Below are 19,445 nucleotides of genomic sequence, written 5' to 3'. Positions count from 1 at the left end.
ATGTTATGGCATCATTGGTGGGTATTTTTTAGGGGGTGTATTACAAGTGGAATTTATGTTTTGTTAAAAGTGAGTAGGTTACAGCGAGTTCCATGTGGTGATGTTGTTGTTGTTGTCGATGTTGATGTGAACGCGGTCAAATCAACAAAATTATACAACGATTATTTGCAAAAGTTTTGATAGATAAACACAGTATATAATACATGTGAAATCAATTTACAGGTTATAAAGTTTCGGTTGTTCCAGTTATTGGTGGTGTTCAAAATAAAGTCAATGGAAGAAAAGAGAGAACAGAAATAAACAGATCAAAATCTTGGCTTCCATTGTGTTGTCTGTAATGAGTTCTTAAATCAGGTTTGTGGCTTGTGGTTCCTCATGAGATTAAATTTAATAAGCGGTTGCCACTTATTAATGTATATAGATTATAAGTAACTTGCATGTTTTCAGTTTTGTCTTGTGCTCTGTACCATTTGGTTTTCTAAACATTAATTGTTTCGAATTAGTGGATGATAATTTTTTACAAATCGTTACACACTTTCGGTCTTCTTTCCTATAAAATGACGTGGATACCTTTTTTGTCAAGGGCTTGGTCTATAAATGGCAACCTTGTGTACTACCTCAACCTCTCCGCCTTATAAATCATAAATCCAATACTAACCACAACCAACGCAACCAGCAAACGCTACGCTACCGAAATAATATAGATAAAAGTATCGAACGAAACTTACCCAATTCTGAGACCTCACGTCGCTGGATAATAAATTTGGATATTGGACTGTTGCCATCGAATCCCGGAGTCCAGGACACGTTGATGCTGCGCTGTTGCGGTTCCGGCAGTCGTTCCACCTTCACATTGCTGGGTGGGAACGGGAGTTCGATGACACTGAGGCGGGCGGCTCGCGTCTCATTTCCCCCGGGAGAAGTGACCACACAGGCATAACTCCCGACGTCGCTCGCCCGCACCGCTTGGATCTCTAGCTGACCGTCCGCCTGGACACCAATGCGCTGCGAATTACTGATGGGCGTCGACGACTGACCCTCGCGATACCAGTCGATGTTGTACGGGACACTGGGATCACTGGACACCTTGCACTGCAGGGTGGCCGTTAAGCCAAGTAGCACCGTTGTGTCCACAGGCGGTTGGATGATTTGCGTCCGCACTGCGGAAAAAGAGGAAATCGGGAAGAAAGTAAGTGCAAGTCCTGGACAGCAAGAGGGATGGAACACATTAACAACACGGCAATGCAGATTAAACGACCGCAAGTTGTGTGGCAAATGACAAGTCGCGACAGCACCGCCCACTTTTATTGACCGCCCACCGGCAGCGACCTCTTCTTCGTTTTTCAGCTCTCTACCTCCCCCCCCCCCCCCATGGCTTATCACCGGAACCCGGAAAGAATGCTGGATCCCAAAAGGTGGGGAAAATTAAGTTTAAAGACCACACAACTTCCACGAGATGACCGAATGGCAAATGCCCCGCTTTTTCGCTACTATTGGGTGCGCCTACAGGGCTTATATATCTATTAACAACAGCTGAGATAATAGTATTAGTAGTTTTGGTGAGAAACGGGTAAATAATTTTTTATTTAGTGAACAGTGGTTCCGCCAGATTGTATCCCCAACTCATCCGTATTAGAGGGTATCGCGTTGTTTCGAGCTCACAATTGCAGGCCTTGCCCCGACTTTCGCTGCCTTTATGTAGGTTTCTCTCTTTTGATTTTATTTATTTTATGTTTTTTGTTCCCTTCTCTTTGCTCTTGTCGAGTATTTCTTTTTTTAGCCCTTTTCAGTCATTTGCTGGCCCGCATGCATCAAAAGTTCAACGCGCCCCGTGTCCCAGGCATTGTTGGTACTACTGGCACTGCTGCTAGTACTGCAGCTAGTACTGTATGGTGGTTCCGTCGATGGCTTTATAGTTGTTCTTGTTGGGCTTGGTCTGTTTGCTTCCCATATGGGACGAGATAAACTGCTCTGAATGTCATGAGCAAAAAGCCCCATACGAATCTTGGTCTATACCCTAAACGCCGTGTATTATGCCATATGTCCAAAGCCATTGGCTTTCGAATAATGATTTTCCAAAAAAATATCAGAATTCAATTAACATTTGTTCCACCCTTGGGTGGTAATCACACATTTCTCTTCTGGAGAGTGTATTCATTTTAAACCTATGACGGACTTCTCCATGTCTTTTATTCTTGTTTTCTTGTCCGACATGGGTACCCTGCTTTATGCAAAAAATATAGCCAGACGGCGGCTCTTGGGTGGTTAAAGGGGTGATAGAAATCTGCCATCAGCGCGGTGGCCATAGTCCACGGAGTCCGCTGGCCGCATTCCGGCATTCCGCCAATTAGCCGCACATTGATGCTGCCTTTTAGGACCACACACACACACACACACACGCACACGGGACCAAAACACACAAAATACGCACAACACACTTGGTGGCGCGGGACCCAAAATATTGCATGTACAAATCAACTTTAATTACACAAACAACACAATGGACAGGGGGCAGGGAGTGGGCGGAAAGCAGAAGGCAGCACAAACGCTCAAAAAATCATTCCAAGCTTTGGCCATTTTGGCCATTTTGGCCATTCTGGCTTGGCTGGCGCTCCAGCGGAAAGGCAAAGCCATAGGCCCACACAGGGACATGTGTGGAAGTAAAGGGCTGGGCTTCGGCGTATTATCCAAAAGTATTTGGCGCTGCTGTCCAGGAGGGAGCAGTTAATTGGAACCAGCCCATCACTGTAGCTGCATTGCTGTAGGCATCGCTTTGGTTGTTGGCATTATTATTATTCCTTGTTATTGCTGTGGCTGCTGCGGCTTTGATGACATACATTATTATTATTGGACCGAACATTTTAGTTGATTTGATGCGATGCTAGGTTCATTTCAACACGTACTCGTACACGGTAAAAAAAAAAGGCTCGGGAACTCAATTTAAATTTGACAAAAAGCCAAAAAAAAAAAGAAAAATATCAGAGAAATGAGTTGTATCATTTAATAGCCTTGTATGCGACGAAAAACAATCAATTCGGATAGCATCAGCAAAGACCAAATATATTTACAACTTTTATGAAAACTTTACAAAATGAACGAGTTTTTAGCTGTGTCTAACCATTACAAATTGAAATATTTCTGTGTTCCACCAAAATGTCATTGGCAATCATACGGTTATGGTGGCAGGGTGAGCGATATGTATATTTACATACATATAAAGAGTGAGAGGATCCAAACAGGTGCTCAACCTGTTTGTTTAATGGAAAACATTTTGGCGAGTAAACTCGATTTGAATCTCTTTTGTGGTTACAAAAGTGTTTTGCTGAACGGATAACAGCTTTTCGAAAACACTCGCAGGATATTCCCACCTCAAAGCAAAGCCAATGTACAATCGAAATTGATGGGAAAGTAGCAGGAAGCACAGGATTATTCTGCTTAAGATAGACGCCCAAGCAAGCAGTGGCGAAAATTGAATTCTATTAAACGCATTTTAATGCGATTTTACTACATAAAAAGCTAGCCTGGCCATGCAAATCCTCTAAGTACGGGTTTATTTAAGTTAACGCAGTTAACGCAACTGCATAATGCATACAACTTCAACAACATCTACAGTAATATTTTTTTAAGAACGTTCTTTAAACATTAATTCGATATAGGTAACGACTTAGTTTAATATATATATGAGCGCTTTTCATGCAATTGGAGAAGCGTAATTATCTGAAGGGCGTTTACTATCATGTTGGTGCTATCAAGGATTTAAACCCCCGAGAGTTCCGCTAACTAAATCGCTAAAAGCCAAAAGCACCCGACTAGACAGATGCACTTCAAAATAACAGGCGGGCTGAGGCGCGGCAGGCAATTAAACTTGCGGGTCAACGGATCCCGGATGCTGGCGAATGGGGACCAGGGACAGGAACTCACCCAAAACACTCAAATAGGCCTCGCCCTTGACGCTGCCCGCCTCGTTGGCTCGTACGCAGATATACAGGCCGGCGTCCACAGATCGGATGTTCGAGATGAGCAGGTCACCCGACTCAAGTATCTGCACCCGGCTGGATATATCTACCAGTTGTGTCTCTGGAGTTCAGGCATGGTTTCGGGCAGGTTACATTGCAGGTTGGCACGATGCGAGTTCAGTTACGGGTTCCGCAGCAAGCAGTTAAATTAGCAATACAATTGGTTGATTGGTTGGTTAGCGGGCAAACGGGTAAAAAATAAAGAGAACGACAGCACAATTAGCATCTTCATAATTAGTGGGACTTAGAACATGCTCTAGGGACTGATTTCGCCAAGCTCACCATTGTATATCCAGGTTATGTTGGGATTGGGCGATCCAACTGCCCGGCAGGAAATAGTTGCGTCCTTGCCATCCAAGGCGGTCACATTTTGGGGCGGCAGCTCCATAATTGGAGCCGATGCTGCGGAAATACAAACAGACTCGGTTACAATTGGTCCTTGGTAACTAGCTTGAACGGTGGGTTATAGGCTAAAAACAACGCATTTAGTGGCTAAGTAGGGGGTGTATAGTATGTGATGTGGTTTTTCAGCTTGTACAAAAACTTTGCGAAGCTGAAACAAAAATTAAATACAGGCGATATTTACATATACATATAATAAATAATACAATGCTCAAAAACAGTATAACTGCATAGCAAATTAAGGTATGTGCACGACAAAAAAAGGCTTGTCCAAAAATTAATATAAAATTTTAGTCTTATTAATAGTATTAAATATTAACATTACATGTTCATGTAGTCGTTATATTAATTATAGAATAATAATAAAGTGCATCGAATTTTTATTTATTTATTTTTTTCAACATTGCTTGGCAAATGGGTTACTAATCCGCTAATTTATGAAATGCTTATTTTGACCAGCTCTCTGAATATTTCCCGTTTAATCACAAAGGAATTGGTAGTCATCAAGGCCTACATCCGCCTAGTCCTGTTTTTTATCGATTGTAATTGATTCTCTCCGCTTGATTAACTGGTCATCATAACAATGATGTTAATCCACCTTCCACTTGCTCCAAATTATAGGCTGGCCAATTAATCATGCTGCCATCTCGGCGGCATCTGGTGAAAGGATGCCCTGTTTACATATACACATAGACTCGTATTTCCGCTTTCTTGCATTCCCTAGAACGTTTGGTTCCATTTCCCGCCCTTTAACTTTCTGTTGGTTAATGTAAATTATTTATTGGATTTTGAGTGGCACGATGGCTGGCTGTTTCTGAGCTTTGCTGTTTTCATTGTTTCGGCCAGATGCCTTGCGCTTGAAGAGTGAAACTGAGGCTGCTTTTAACGGCTTTGCAACTGGTAGTCGGCGAGCGAAAATGTAATAATATTCGTAATAATTTCGCATGATGAAGCATTCCCGTTAACTACGCTTATTTAAATAGGTGCATAAAAATACAATAAAAGCACCCAGGCTCCTTTCAACATTAAGATATTAAGTGCTCGCTGTTGCAGTTGCAATTGCAATTGTTGGCAAAATCATAAAGATATCAACTCTGCTTAATACCACTGACACAACAAGAATCACAGAAATCAAAGAAAAATAAACAAATTTAAAGAAAGAAAGCCCAGGTGTTGCGAAATTCAGGCAGCCCATCCAAAGGCGGGCTCAAAATAATTAAGCATGTTTTCGTGGTCCAGATAAGGATAACGGACAACTAAGCTGCCCTGGATATATTCTGTCGCATCGAAACTTTGACGAAATTTGGACACGAGAAAATTAGAGGCGTAATATATAAAATATAACTCCTTCACCCGGGCCACGTGTTAAGTGTGATTAAACTGCGGCGACCGTCAGAAGCCGTCCTTTTTTTATTTTCCAGTTCTTTGGCCCGCTTTTTATGAGTCTCTTAAGCCGCATATCTAAGGCACGGAAAGGACCGCCTAAGAGGAGAAACAATTTGCGGCAGGACTCGCCAAAGAGACGTTTAAAAAATGTGCATCAAGCGACAACGTGGCGTATACGCAATTCATCTGAGCACACAAAGGAAAATGAATTCACGGTTAATCTTTGAATTTAATAATTCATTAGCTTAAAGTGAATCCACGCTGCCAATCGTATATTTCGGGATATTTCCCCTAATGTATGGGCATCAGGCCACTTCCCTCCGAACCTCGTCCAAGGAGTAAGCTGTAATTAATTTCGAGTTGACCCACTAAAGAGGCCGCGCCATCAACTTGAAGTCGTAATAAAACGCTCACTCAGCCGGACAAGTGGGAAAAGTAGGTGGTGGTGCGGAAAACTGTGGGGCAATGGCGTGCGATGGTAATAATTGGAATTACTTGGCTATTCCAGCGGCCACCCGTTCCAGAGTCCACTATTAGCATACGAATTGTTTCTGGCCCTCGTGCCGCCTACAGGCGGCTGGCTTGCAGGCTTTTAAAGTTTCGCCCACCCCATTTGGCACCGCTTAAATGCTTTTTCCTTTAAGTCTCCCTTTGGGCGGGCAGCACCATTTTCTTATACAAATAAGTAAAGCAAAGTTGTAAATTTTTATGCATATTTTCCGACTAATCGAAATCACGCTCTTACAGCCAATTGTAGACCTTTTCGAACTGGGTGATTGTATATAAATGACAATTAAACCATTTTGTACATTTATGTTCGAATTATTGTTGGATCCAATTGCGACTGTGGCATTTATAGTGTGCTTAACTTGGAGCTAAAAGTCTATAAAAAACCACCCATTTTTGTGGTCCTAGCATGTCGGAGGCCAATCAACTCGATTCTTTAACTTCCACGGTAATCAATCACTGGGCGGTATGGGCTTAAGCTGCGCTGACCTCTGACCTCCAACCTACCTACCTGTTGGCGGGCCATAAAAACCAGAAAGAACACTTTCAACTGAGCAATCAAAAGGAATTCCTACAAATTCGCACAATGGCGATCGCATTGAGCCATCAGCCGAAAGAAAGGGAAACAGGAACGCCCCCAAAGACGCCTAATTACTCCTGCACACATCTACAAACAAGCAAACAAACAAATAATGGGGTTGGGCGGTGGTTGTTAGGTGCAGGAACTTTGGAAATGGCAGGAAGCAGCGATTAAAATCACTTTTGCGTTTCGGGAAATTACGAAATTATGTTACTCGAGAGTTGAGGCAGCCAGGAAAAGCTCAGGCAGCCGGAAAATGCGATGTGGAAAGCTCTGACTGTGGCAGGTGCTGGGCGAGTGGTTGTTGGGTTCTTGGGCCACGAATGCCGACTAGCGCCAACTTAACAAAAATGAAGTGAAGAGGGCGCGCTGCTCTAGAGAAGAGGGCAACACAGAGAGATGCAAAACTTTGACAAACACTGGGCGGCGGCAGGAGGTGCAATTAAAATGCAGGTCTTAGGATCCAAGAACATCCGAAATATCTCCCTGTACGCAAAAGGCTGGAAGACAATTTCCCAACTCATCCTCTTCGCCCATCTTTGTGAAAAGAGCTCCAGCACTGCGAACACTCCTCAGTGGCCTTCCAAACGGAGATTAGCGAAGGCTGCTGGCTTCTGGGCAAACTGAGGGAAATCAGCAACCCAAACGCCAAACACTTGTTGCCATTGCAAGGAGCTGCGGTGTGAGAGGGGGAAGTCGGCGGAAACGGAGGATCATCCTTACCAGCGACAGATAAACGAGCGCTCAAACAATAAACGAAAGGAATTGCAAAATGAAATCAAGCGAGTCTCAAGTGAGACTCCTCGCAAAGCGCAGGATTAATATGCAGCAAGGGAAAGAAGTGAAGTTAAAAGCACACCGAGTGGACTTGGATATCAATCTCAAGCGGTTAGATTATTCCTATCGATGTAACTCTCAAAATCCCTTGTTTCGCGTTGCTTACTGAATTTGCTCAGTGTAGCTGTTGGACCGGACCCAGTAGGAAGTGACCAAAGGTGTTCATAATCGGATCCTGATCCTGATCTGGATTATCTTAGCATAGACCCATTACGCGCCGGGCCAATGCTGTGCAAAAGGTCAGGCATGGCATGGCACATGCTCCCATCTCTCATTTCCCATCCAGAAACAAAGCCGATTAGACCGGCAGCTCCTTCATCATGTTGGCCAGGACCAAATGCAGTGAGACAGCAGTAACAGAGAAGTGGAACTTCTGCCGGCAATAAAACGTATCCCCGAGACAGGGAGCTTGGCCAGACGAGTAGAACGCTGGAGGGACTAAATGATTGCCCTCTCTCTGAATCGTAAAATTCCTTGGCGCAGACAAACAAATTGGCTTGAATTAGTCTAGGCAAATAAAATTAAATGAGCCGCAACGATTGGTTACCATTCAGTCATGCTGGGAAATCCTGGCTGGGGCGAAGAAGCAAAATATTTTACAAACTTGCTTTACTCATCTATAAAAGCTGAAAAGTTTTTCAATAAACCGCTGACGACAAAATCGCTTAACTAGTTGCTAGTTGAAGCCAAATACAATGCAGCAAGACTGCAAAAAAAAGATGACAAAAATAGATGGAATGGAGAAGTATAGGAGGGCGACATGCTGCAACATAAGAATAACTCAGCAAAATATGCATGGAAATTTCAATTTACATGAAATTTCCAGCTTTGGCCATAAAAATTTAAGAGATGGAGGGCAGCACAAACTTTGTTTAAAGTCCCATCAAGAAAGACACAGGGACGAAACTTGGCTTAAGACCATCGAAACAATATGTCCTTCGCCCCGTGAAAAGACTCAAGCCTCAACTCTATCTGTCAAATATCTAAAGCGCTAGCGAAGTCATCCGGTTTCTTTTGGGCCAGAGTTGGGCTCATGAATGAGGAATTTTCTCTGGCCAGTCAGGAACTTCAAACTCGCAGCTCAGACAAAAGGAGCAAAACCAAAAAGGAGGAAACCCTACGATGCCATGTCAGCATGACAATACTCCCTGGCCCCCAGAACGACTTGTGCGACTTGTGTGTCAGTCTTAATTTTCGCATTATGAAATTCGTTAAAATGCAAAATTCCCCTCTACCAGCTCATATTCCAATGGGTGTGTTTTTGGGTGGCTGGCAACCCTCCTAAGGCAGCCATTTGACCCGGCCCTTAACGGTACTTTGGAGCGTTTGAAGGTGAAGTCCTAACTTCTATACACAGATACACATATTACCCGTCACTCAATGTCAAATTCATAATATCGCTTTCAAGAGTTTTATTAAATGGTGTACCAACATAATATTTTAGTAAGAGATAAGGCTAGCGGGCGGGCACATCCATCCTTAAAACTCGATTGTGCACATACAAATAGTTCATATTATTTAAACTAAATGGCTTAAAAAAGTATTTTTGGGTGTTGTTTTCATCTAACGTTAGATTCACCACCTTTGCCGAGACTAATCAACTTAAACGAAAAATTCTTCTGCTTTTGACAAATTTGATAAGCAAGGCAATACAGAATAGAGCAGATGAAATTCCTGTTGCTTCTGTTGGCCAAAGGCGCTTGGCTAAGAATGCAAAAAGAAGCTGCTCTAGAGCCGCAGGCAGAAAAACAAATAAGGAATGGTCCGCGGCACAAAAAGAAGATGAAACACAAAACCAGGGAGTCACAGAATACTTGCACATAATATTTATGCCTAGAATTAGTACGCCAAAGGCAGTGAAATAAATAACAGCAAGCCAAGCCAATCAAATAACAAATTAGGAAAACAATCAAAAGAGCTACATTCTACGGGGTATGATAACATAAAGGATTGAAAAGGGTGCTTATTTCTCAGGTGATTTTCTTTTGTAAGTGCAACCCTAGAGGTGCAAGAAGGTGTGCGTGCTGGTGGTGTAGTAAGTGGGTGTTGTTATTGTGTGGCATTTAGCTGTATGCCCATACCAAAGCGAAACTCCTTGCGTCTATCAGAGGAACCAGATTCCGATCCCTTTTCCGATCCCAAGCCAGCATGCGAAGCTCTTACCCTCAGGATTCGCGGCTGAGCCAAGCGCTTCACGCGGTTCTTGGCCGTTTTTGCTATTAATTCGTTTGTTAATAATGGGTTAAAAGGTCAAAATGCGAAAATGGTTAGGGGTATATTTCAGAGGGTAGAGATGTATAGATGGATGTTGGTTTGGCCCATAGGCATATGTAGATGTACGTATAATTTAGCGAAGTAACAGGCATTCAGGCATTTTCTTTGACTGATATCATTTGATCTTAGACTGTGTGACACTGGTTAAAGGATCAATCGATAGAAAAAATCTGATTCACTTATACAATTTCCAATTTAAAATTTTTACAAGCTCTTTCAGTTGAAAATTTATCAGCTAAGCAATTAACCAACATTTCGCTTGATTTTAAAGTGTTCATTTGCTTTCTTTAAGCGTTGCTTGACCGAAATTCAATACAATACAAAATTATGAACATTACAGCTCCCACATTTTGAACCATTGTCACACAGGCACCGAAACAAACCAGCTTTTGACTTACTTTTTACGCGCAGCCAGGTGCTCGCCGAATTCTCCCCCGCTTCGTTGATGGCCAAACACTGAAACATGGCAGCATCATCCAGGATTAGTTTCTTAATTACCAGCGTATTATCCGTGTTCAACGTGTATCTGCGATGCGATTTTAAAATAGGAGAGAACTGAGCGTTAACAGAAAATCGATTTAGCCTTTAACCCACCTTCCACTCTCAATGTGTGCATCCACCGATTCTGCGTTCCTGAACCACTTGACCTGGGGCGTGGGTTCGCCGACCACATCGCAGGTTAGCTGCACCTGTCCTCCGAATTCGCCAAAGGTTTCCGCCCGCATGGGTGTAAAAAAGAGCGGCGGCTCGAGGATTTGGAGGCGAGCCGAAGCACTGACGGCTGGGTAGCCACCACTGCGCAATCGCACCTGGCAGGTGTATTCCCCGGAATGTGAGCTGTTCGCCTGCAGCAGGGCCAACGTTCGATTCCATGGATCGTTGAGAGTGTGCCTCACTCCGGCAGTTTCTACGGCGAGACCGTCTTTCAGCCAAAGCGTCTCCAGTTCGTGCAAGGGCCTGGCATTCGCAATGCACTGCAGCTCAACCACTCCGGTACCAACTTTGACCTTAACGTCCTGCGGGCGCACTATGATTTCGGGCGCCACCTCGATGTACGGATCTCCACTGACGTTCAGGTGCACAAAGGCGCTGCTCTCCTCTTTGCCCAACTGCGTGTTAATGGCCTTAGCCCGGTATCCCTTGCGATCGTTTTCGTCAGCACTTAAAATAATTAACTGGTTGGCGTGGGTGAAGGCGTACTTGATGTCGTAATTCAGAGGTCCATCCTCCGATTGCCACATAACCGACGGCACGGGTATGGATTCAAATGGGGGGCATATCGAATATCGCAGGGTGACCACTGATCACCGTCAGACGACCCTCTGTGGTGTTCTCAAAGATGCCCATGTCTGCAGAAAAAGGAAAAGAGAATGGTTTTTAATATCAACTGTTATAAATGAACAAGAAATTTTTTTTGGCTATCCTGTAGCTCATCCAAAAAACTACCTTATTCTCTCAGCAAATGATTTCATCTTTGAACATACGCCAGATTAACTATTCTACCATCTACTTAGAGTAACCGGTAGTCTTTGTCTTTTCCAAAGGAAGCCCAAATTAGCTCACATACAAATCGAATAAGCCCCAATTCCATGGAAACCCAAAAGAAGGGCGTTATATCTTCCTGTGGTGTCATTCACTAATTGAAGGCACCGCGCGGGCTGGCTGCGTGCAAGGCTATTTAACCTCTGACCCCGCTCTTAAGCATGTCCCCACCCCACCGAAGCACTCAGATGGGCTTTAAAGGTTATTTGTTCAGTTTAAGCTCGCCCTCCTCGCCTCTCGACTCGGTCCCGTCCCACAATTAATTAAGTGCTCAAGACGGCGCTGCTGCTGCAGCTCCACGCCAACCAGTCGCCTATTCATTGATTCAGTCACGAAAAGAAGGTCACGGGAGAGGAGGTCTGTTGCCAGTGGTGCGGAGTACCGAGATAATTGTGCCAAATACGGCGAGTACCTACTGTTACGAGTTACCCGAGGAAGATAGGAGCACTGGGTATGTGTGCGTCCCTACTCTTTTGCAAGAAATGACATCAATGCCGTTAGCCCCAGCTTGGTTCGCAAATGGAGTACCTATCCCATCACTACGCTCAGGCACTACGATGGCATAATGGAGGTCGTTCTCATGTCGAGAGCTCGATTTATTAGGTTCAAGTAGTGGCACACACTCACGCATTCAGAGTGCAGGGCTTAAGTGTCACTCACACTTACTTGTCTAATTGTTCGTTGCATCCACACCTAACCCGGTGACCTTAACTCTCAACCCTCCTCTGTCTTCACGTTCCGTTGCTGTTGTAATTAAGTTCGCATTAAATAAAAATTAGCAGCTAAATGATTATCACCAGCAGGCGTGACAGCCGTTTGATTTGTGCCTCACCTCGCCCTATGAATCCCCTTCCATACCAGTGGATCCTTCTCGGAACAAGCTGGATAATACTCGTAAGTAAGACATTTCTACCTTATGGTTCTGAAAGAACGTGAAATAAATTGACTTTCCGATCAAATATAAATAACTTTCATTAACCGGATGACCAGGGCTCATAGCTTGACATGATTAGGTACGACTTCGGCCATAATAAGCCAGTTAATCCGGAATAAAGATCTTCAATAAGCCAGCATTGAATTTTGTCAATTTCTCGTTTAATTGGTAACTTAATCCCTTCAAATGCCTAACCCACTAAATAAACAACGAAATCATTCGGAATTATCTCAAATTTCCGAACCTCCAACTTGCCTTTTCCCCAATTTTTCACTTCTGTTGATGATGTGCCGTAATTGACGTATGGGGATGTAAAAATGTGCCCCACAGGATTCAGAATCCCACCCCAGCCACCACCATTTCGGTGGAGTATGAACTTACAGGCCACGACGACGTCGCTCTTTTCGCTGAATATGGATCCGGCATCATTTCTGGCGATGCACTGATAGCTGCCCGCATCCTCGCGCCGGGTGCTGTGGAATCGGTAGAACTGGCTGGATGAGAAGTCGCCCACGGGGACGCCGTCCTTTAGCCATCGATATGTGGGTTGCGGGTATCCTGGAGGTGCACGAAATGTGGAAAGAGAAGAGGGAGAAGGTATAATATTAAATTTAATATTATTCTCAAGGGTATATCATATGTATGTATCACTAAGCCGTAGCTTTATTTCCCTTCCGCTGACTGAAGCACCAGCAAGTTTTCAGAATAATAAATATGTATGTAGTGATTAATATTTAAAGCCGAAGTATACATACATATATAATTGTGTTTGTCCAGAGTGTCTATTTGTTTGTTTATTATTATTTTTCTGCGGCCATTAATTGCAAGCTCAGGAGAGATCACACACACTGTTGCTTTTGAATTGCATATGCTTGTAAAGATTTTCTGTTTTGATGACAGCTGGAGTGCAAAGAAAATAAAGGCCAAGACACCAAAGCTGCAGGAATGGAGCGATGCATACAGGAGCACATATGTATAGAGGCCCAGCCACTCTGATTTCAGTGCTGCAGCAGGGCATTTAAATTAAAGTTGATTTATATGGCCACCCTCCTCCTGACCTCTTAGTCCACCCAAACTCCCTTTGCGAAATGGAATTGCAATTGGAATGGCTAAACAAAAATTACATGTGACCGACCCAAGGGGCGGGGATGAAGGGCCGGTTGAACTAAATGAAAGTCTGAATAAAATATGCGATTCGCCTAACTGACCAGGATGCAACACATCACAGGATGGAGGCAACCGAACGGGAGCAGACGGATTGGATTGGATTGCCGGAGGCCGAAATCCTAGGACGAGAAGTCACCCCAGCCTCAGTCATCCCCCCATTCAAAGACCAAAATCCTGGCGGGGCCATCAACGCCTTTGCAAAGAGTTTATGTTGGGGACCTGGAAATGGGATGGATGGATGGATGTAATACCGCATACCCTGTGCTGAGAGCTCCTTGAATCGGACAAATTCGGAAAAATCCTTAGCACACTTCTTTTTTAGCGCATTTGGTTGGCAATCTTGCGTTATTTGTAATTTATTTCACTGAACCTTCTTCTTCATTCGAATACTGGGATTTCAGAATATTTAACATTTTAAAGAACTTTTTGGCATTATGACTGTGTCATACCAACATACCCGGGCTATTTATGGCTACTAACAGGGTAGCCAAACGTGGCCAATGGCAATGCAATTCACTTCATTCAGTTTGCAGACAAAATCGAATTGAGCGGAGTTAGAAGCGAAACTGGAAACTACCAGTTGAGAACGGGAATCAACTTGAGAATAGGGCGTATAAGGGTGAAAGAAAGCCGAGAGTGCGGAGAAGGCTAGAGAAGAAGGGAGAAGACAGTGGAAAGTTTCCCAAGTGTTGGCCAAAAAAAATAGGGGAATTTCCAAAGCGTAAGAAAGCTTACGAACGAAAGAGGGAAGAAAAAAGTTACATGGACGGACAAAAAAGCAAAAGTCTGTTTGAGCATTTTGGGCAATGACGCTGCTATAAAATTACAATTTGGGGAATTGTAAACCAAATGCACACATATGGTCGCAAGGACGAACACTCATACTTATATACTCGCACACACTCACACACATCCGAGTGAAGTTGATCAACATTAAAAAAGCCAAGGAAACGAAATGTGTCACCGCTAAGTCGAAGGGAAGGGCCAATAGAGACGGTGGCCATTGGTCATTGGGGGGATTGGTCATTGAGCGTTGCTTCACATGTGTGTGTAATGAGTTTTAAATAACTAAACTAACACAAATCCTTTAAGCCCAAGCTATTTCCAGCTTCTGTCACTACCAAAAAATCGCCATAAAGCACAAGGAAAGCAAATACTCTAAGCAGATCAAAGAAACAGACAAAGGAAAAAAGAAGCTAAAGATGAAGAAATTTACATTCTCTTGGGATAGTCAAACAGTCAAATTGGAAAAAGGCTCTTGTAACCCGAATGGGAAATGGAATTGACAGACCGCAAATTCATTAAAAAGAATGCAAATTTCATTTGCTTGCCGCAGAAACACAGACTAGGCCAAGTTTGTCAAAGGAGGAGAAGAAATTATTGGAAAAGGGATGCCTACATCGCTTAAACGAAGCTTTTTTTATCGTTTTACTTCCTATTTTCTTAAAACAGCTATTTTCTTTGCGACCCATAAAAGTGTCGTGCACTTTATTTTACCCTCGGAAAAAATGGCAACAAGTCATCAGCATATTTCCGTGGCTTTTCCTCGTGGTTGCAATATACCAGCCGAATGTCATTCACTCGGTCAGCCAACCAGCCAGCCAGTCAGTCAATCAGTTAGGCAATCAATCAATCATTCAGTTAGTGTGTCTAAGCTAGCCCAACTGCATACAAATAAATTTAATAAACAGGCAACGCAATGAAACAAATTGCATTTGTATGTGGAAAGGGGAATTCCCGTTCCGCAAAGCGGAAATTGTTTGATTTGTGGCCAGGGTAAATCCGTCGAAAGGCCCACGAAATCAATTGCGTTTAAGAATAGTGCACTGGCAGTTGTTCGGGGTGTGGGATTCAGGATGCAGGATGCAGAATAGAGGAAAGCGGAAGAGTAGCGCAATCCAGTAGCACGGGCAATCATAACTCCATAACTTTCAGAGCCCGGACTATCGGCATTTGCCTAGCGCACTGTTTGCTGGGCGGTCAAAAGTCAATTCGCCAATCCATCGAGCGAAACTCTCGGCCCCAGAGACCTCGAATCGGCTCATCCTGGCCTAAACTCAAAAAACACAAAAAACCCGAGCCCCGTGTGGATCTTTTTGTGATTTTAGCCACTATCCGTTGGATTTTTTTTTTTTTTTTTTTTTTTTTTTTTTTTTGCATTTAACCAGACCTTTACCTTTAAAGAGTGATTCCAACAAAAATGTACTGACGTATGATAAATAACGAGATATTTGGAAATTAATTACGTTACGCTTTTATTTCTGAGTGCTGTTGAGGTATTGAGAATGTGTAAAAGTTTCCGAAGTTATTGTTGTGACATTGGAAGCAAACGAAGTAAACATTAAAGTGCCTAAAAGGTTTTTTTCCTTCATCTTGCCTGTCCCTGCTGAACTTTTCCCTTTGATGCATTTTTTATCCTTGCTTACACATTTCGTCAGACTAACATTTTTGTTTACTGCTCACACCGCAAAAGAACAAAAATAACACAGGACCAAATTGGTTGATTAAAGAAATTTATCTTCTGCACACGTTGCACTGGGGAAAATAATAGTTGAACTAGTTTCGATGCACTCTCATATTTCTCTCAGAACCCTATGTGCTCCTATTTTGGTAGTTAATCTTATACGAGCATGTATCCCACGTCAAATAACCATTCAACAAATTCGATCCTGTTCCAAATACGAGTAGTTACGCCGCTCTTCATTATCCGTTTACAGCAATTTTGCGCTGCGTTTCGTCTTTAAGTAAACACAATATTCTTGATGCTTCCTATTCCTATCAGTTTGCGTCAATTTGGTCTCGACTTTTTCCTGGTTCTCGATTCCAGGAATACTTTGTGTGCCGATGCCTGTTCTACATATGTACATGCATGGCATTCCTGCAGCACAACACATTAGGCAAAGCCATCCACTTCAGCCTAAATGACGACACGAGTTGCATATCGCTCATTCTTTCTCTAGGCCCTAAGCTTCTGCTTCTTCTTCTCCTGGGAGGGAGTAAACAACGGGGCTTACGGAGAAATGGGGTATAAATAAAAATTGCGACAAAAAGCTGCTAGCAAAAACAATAGTTTGCAATTTTTCAGTTTACCTCCTTCTTTTGCATCTTCAAGTTTTTTCTCTCACTTTCCTTTGCGCAAAAGAAGAGTGAAAGATGTTGGGGAGAAGTGCACTGAAAGAAATGCATATATTCTATATCATATTATATTATATTATATTATTATATTGCATCATTTTAAGCGGGATTCGGACACGGGTTCGGATTAGTATCTCCAACGAAAGATCACGCCTAGGGAGACTAATCAGAAATATTGTCTTGTTTTCCCCGTAGAGAAATTAAAGGAAAAAAGTTGAACACGTACGTTTTGGCCGAGTGTGCCTTTGAAATGCTCTTCAATCCCTCTCCTCTACTGTGCTTTGCTTTCTTCTACAAATGCGGTTCTTTTTGTCTCTTTCCTTTTCGCCGTTTCTCCTTGTTCAACACATGTTGGTCCTGCAGCACTGCCACTAAAAACAACTTTGGCGGCTTTTGTTGTTGCCGAGGAAGTCTTTGTTGCAAGTGAATGCGCTACATTTGCGAGGCAGCCAGAGAAGACGATGAGAAGCCGAAGAAGAAGCCACATTCTCCATTCTCCATTCACTCGATGTTTATTTTTCTAGCCAGCTCTCTAGTTCTACACAGTGCCTCATCGCATTTCATTTTGTTGGCCAGAAACAATTCCACACACATTTGACTTAGCTCTTACACTACCATTATACCCTGAACTGCTCCCAATTGGGGTATATTAGTTGGGTATAAAATATACGTAAGCGATACGGGCGTTTTTAAATTTCTAGTAGCTGTTGTAGCTCCCTTTCCCATTTATCATATTCCGACTCTACTCTCCTCCCTTACAGGGAATTCTTGGGGTTTCAATTCGAGGGACCTAGATCCTGGCTCCTGGTCTATTCTTGTGTTGTTTTCACAATTGCCGCCGCACAAAACGCGAACAAACGTAAGACTTAGCCAAGATGAGATGGCAACGGGGACAACGACGGATGCAGGACGACGGGAAAAACGGAGATGGGGAACTTGTTTTGCTCGAGGGTCCCTCCATGGCTACGAAAAAACATGCAACCAAAACACTGAAAAGGTGGGAGGCAAACTTCTTTATAGGCATAACCCCCCCTTATATCACTGCATAAACTATCACGGGGAGTGCTGTGTTGAGTGTTAAGGTTGGAGGGAGGAGTGTGCCACAGGGAAAGAGTCGGGGCCTGAGATGACAGCTAAAACCGCCAAAGTGACTGAAAGCGCGAACGTTGCGGCATGTGTGACAACGCCAAGGAGCAGCTAAAGTGATTTGCATTTGTTTTTATGCTCCTTCTATTTTCCATCCTTTTTTGGGTGCCCACTTGCAGCTTATGCAAAGTGCACGGCTCTCGGGCGTCGTTGCATACATAGATCCCCATAAATGCGCACAACAACACATACGCTGTAGCATGCGTGTGTTTGTGTGTTGTGGGTTTTCCGCTCAAATGTGCATCAAAATGCTGACGACAACTTTGAGCATTGGGGAGCCCTCTCAAAAGGCCAAAAAAGCAACTACGATTGTCTCCGTGCTTACCGCACTTCCACAAGCAGAGTAACAGTAACAGCGGGGTATAATCCGATAGTCGAGGCACTCGGATGTAGCGTTTGCCAATTTCGGTACAAAAAGCTATCATTCGCCGCTGACTTTTCTGACTATTCTGATTAATTTGAAGCATATACCCACTACTATAAAAAGCAAGTTAGGTATAGTATGGTATAAATGGCATAAAAAAAAAACACAAGACTGCGCAGGCTATTCTGGCGGCCAGTCTAAACTGAGGCCATAACACATTTTTCCGCTCATATTCGGGGAGGAGCAATGTGAAACCGATACTCCTACCTGTCAAATACAGGAGGCGTTACGGGAGGAAGCATTACGTGAGCCTGGGAGCTTGGGACCCTGGACTTTGGGCACGTCCCAAAGCGCTCAAAGGATTACACGATGGCCGCCTGGGAACGAGAGTGGGTGTGGCACCTGCGTTGCGACTGACTGCGAGTTTCGCGCAAAAGGAAAAGAGCCTCAGTGGGTGGGAAACCTGATAAAAGTTATTGTTTTTCTACTTCATTATCTTTGAAAAGCGCGTGCGAAAGCAGGAGACAAGAAATGTTTTCGTTTATGGTTTCGTTTTACACTTTCTTGGCTTTTAGCTTAGCTGTCAGGCGATTCGAGGCACAAGTGTTGTGTGTTGAAGGCCGAAGGAGCAACGAAAGCGGGTGATAGTGTGGGGTATTGGGTATTGGATATTATAATTCTGCTTACATTGGGCATTTTGTTTGGCACCTCTAGATGATGACACCTTGCCATCTGCGACTCTGTTCATGTGTATCATAGTTTGTTCAATAAACGATTATCTGATTTTTGTTTATCCTCGCTAATAATCGCTCAGTTAAAAATATTAGGTTTCTGGTTACTGCCCTTCTCGACTAGTATAACACTTCTTTATTGATATTATATATACTAGGGTTCTTTACTTACCCAGCGCATGACACTGAAGTATCTTGGTGCTGCCCTCGCTGACAATCGATCCCGATGACGATGGATGTGTGGTAAACCGAGGAGCCTGAAGTTGCTGCTGTTGAACGATTGAATTCTGCTGCTGTAGATTGGCATCTGCAATTGGGGAAAAGCGAAAGGTAGTCTTTAGCATCAAGGCGTTCAAAAGTAGAAGCTATGGAATAAATATTTAGCCGGGTTTCCTTTAAAGCATCGCAACCCAAAACATTTTAC

The 19,445-nt window shown here is 43.4% G+C and overlaps 1 protein-coding gene across 9 annotated transcripts in view; it reads right to left on the bottom strand.

Moving 5' to 3' along the window:
* The window catches only part of sdk (sidekick), a 62,663-nt gene that overhangs the window by 7,910 nt on the left and 35,308 nt on the right, over positions 1-19,445 (bottom strand). For 7 of the 9 annotated variants that reach the window (NM_001169159.2, NM_057942.5, NM_134315.4 and 4 more), the window contains 7 exon segments: positions 729-1,160; positions 3,922-4,077; positions 4,299-4,418; positions 10,401-10,528; positions 10,597-11,351; positions 12,860-13,036; positions 19,194-19,328. In NM_001169159.2, the coding sequence (NP_001162630.1) occupies positions 729-1,160; positions 3,922-4,077; positions 4,299-4,418; positions 10,401-10,528; positions 10,597-11,351; positions 12,860-13,036; positions 19,194-19,328 (1,903 nt within the window). 9 annotated transcript variants of the gene reach the window in all.

Source organism: Drosophila melanogaster, chromosome X (genome assembly GCF_000001215.4).
Source record: "Drosophila melanogaster chromosome X".
NCBI classification, from domain to species: domain Eukaryota; kingdom Metazoa; phylum Arthropoda; class Insecta; order Diptera; family Drosophilidae; genus Drosophila; species Drosophila melanogaster.
Note: the sequence above shows the minus strand (reverse complement) of the source record. Positions and strands in the feature narration are given on the sequence as shown.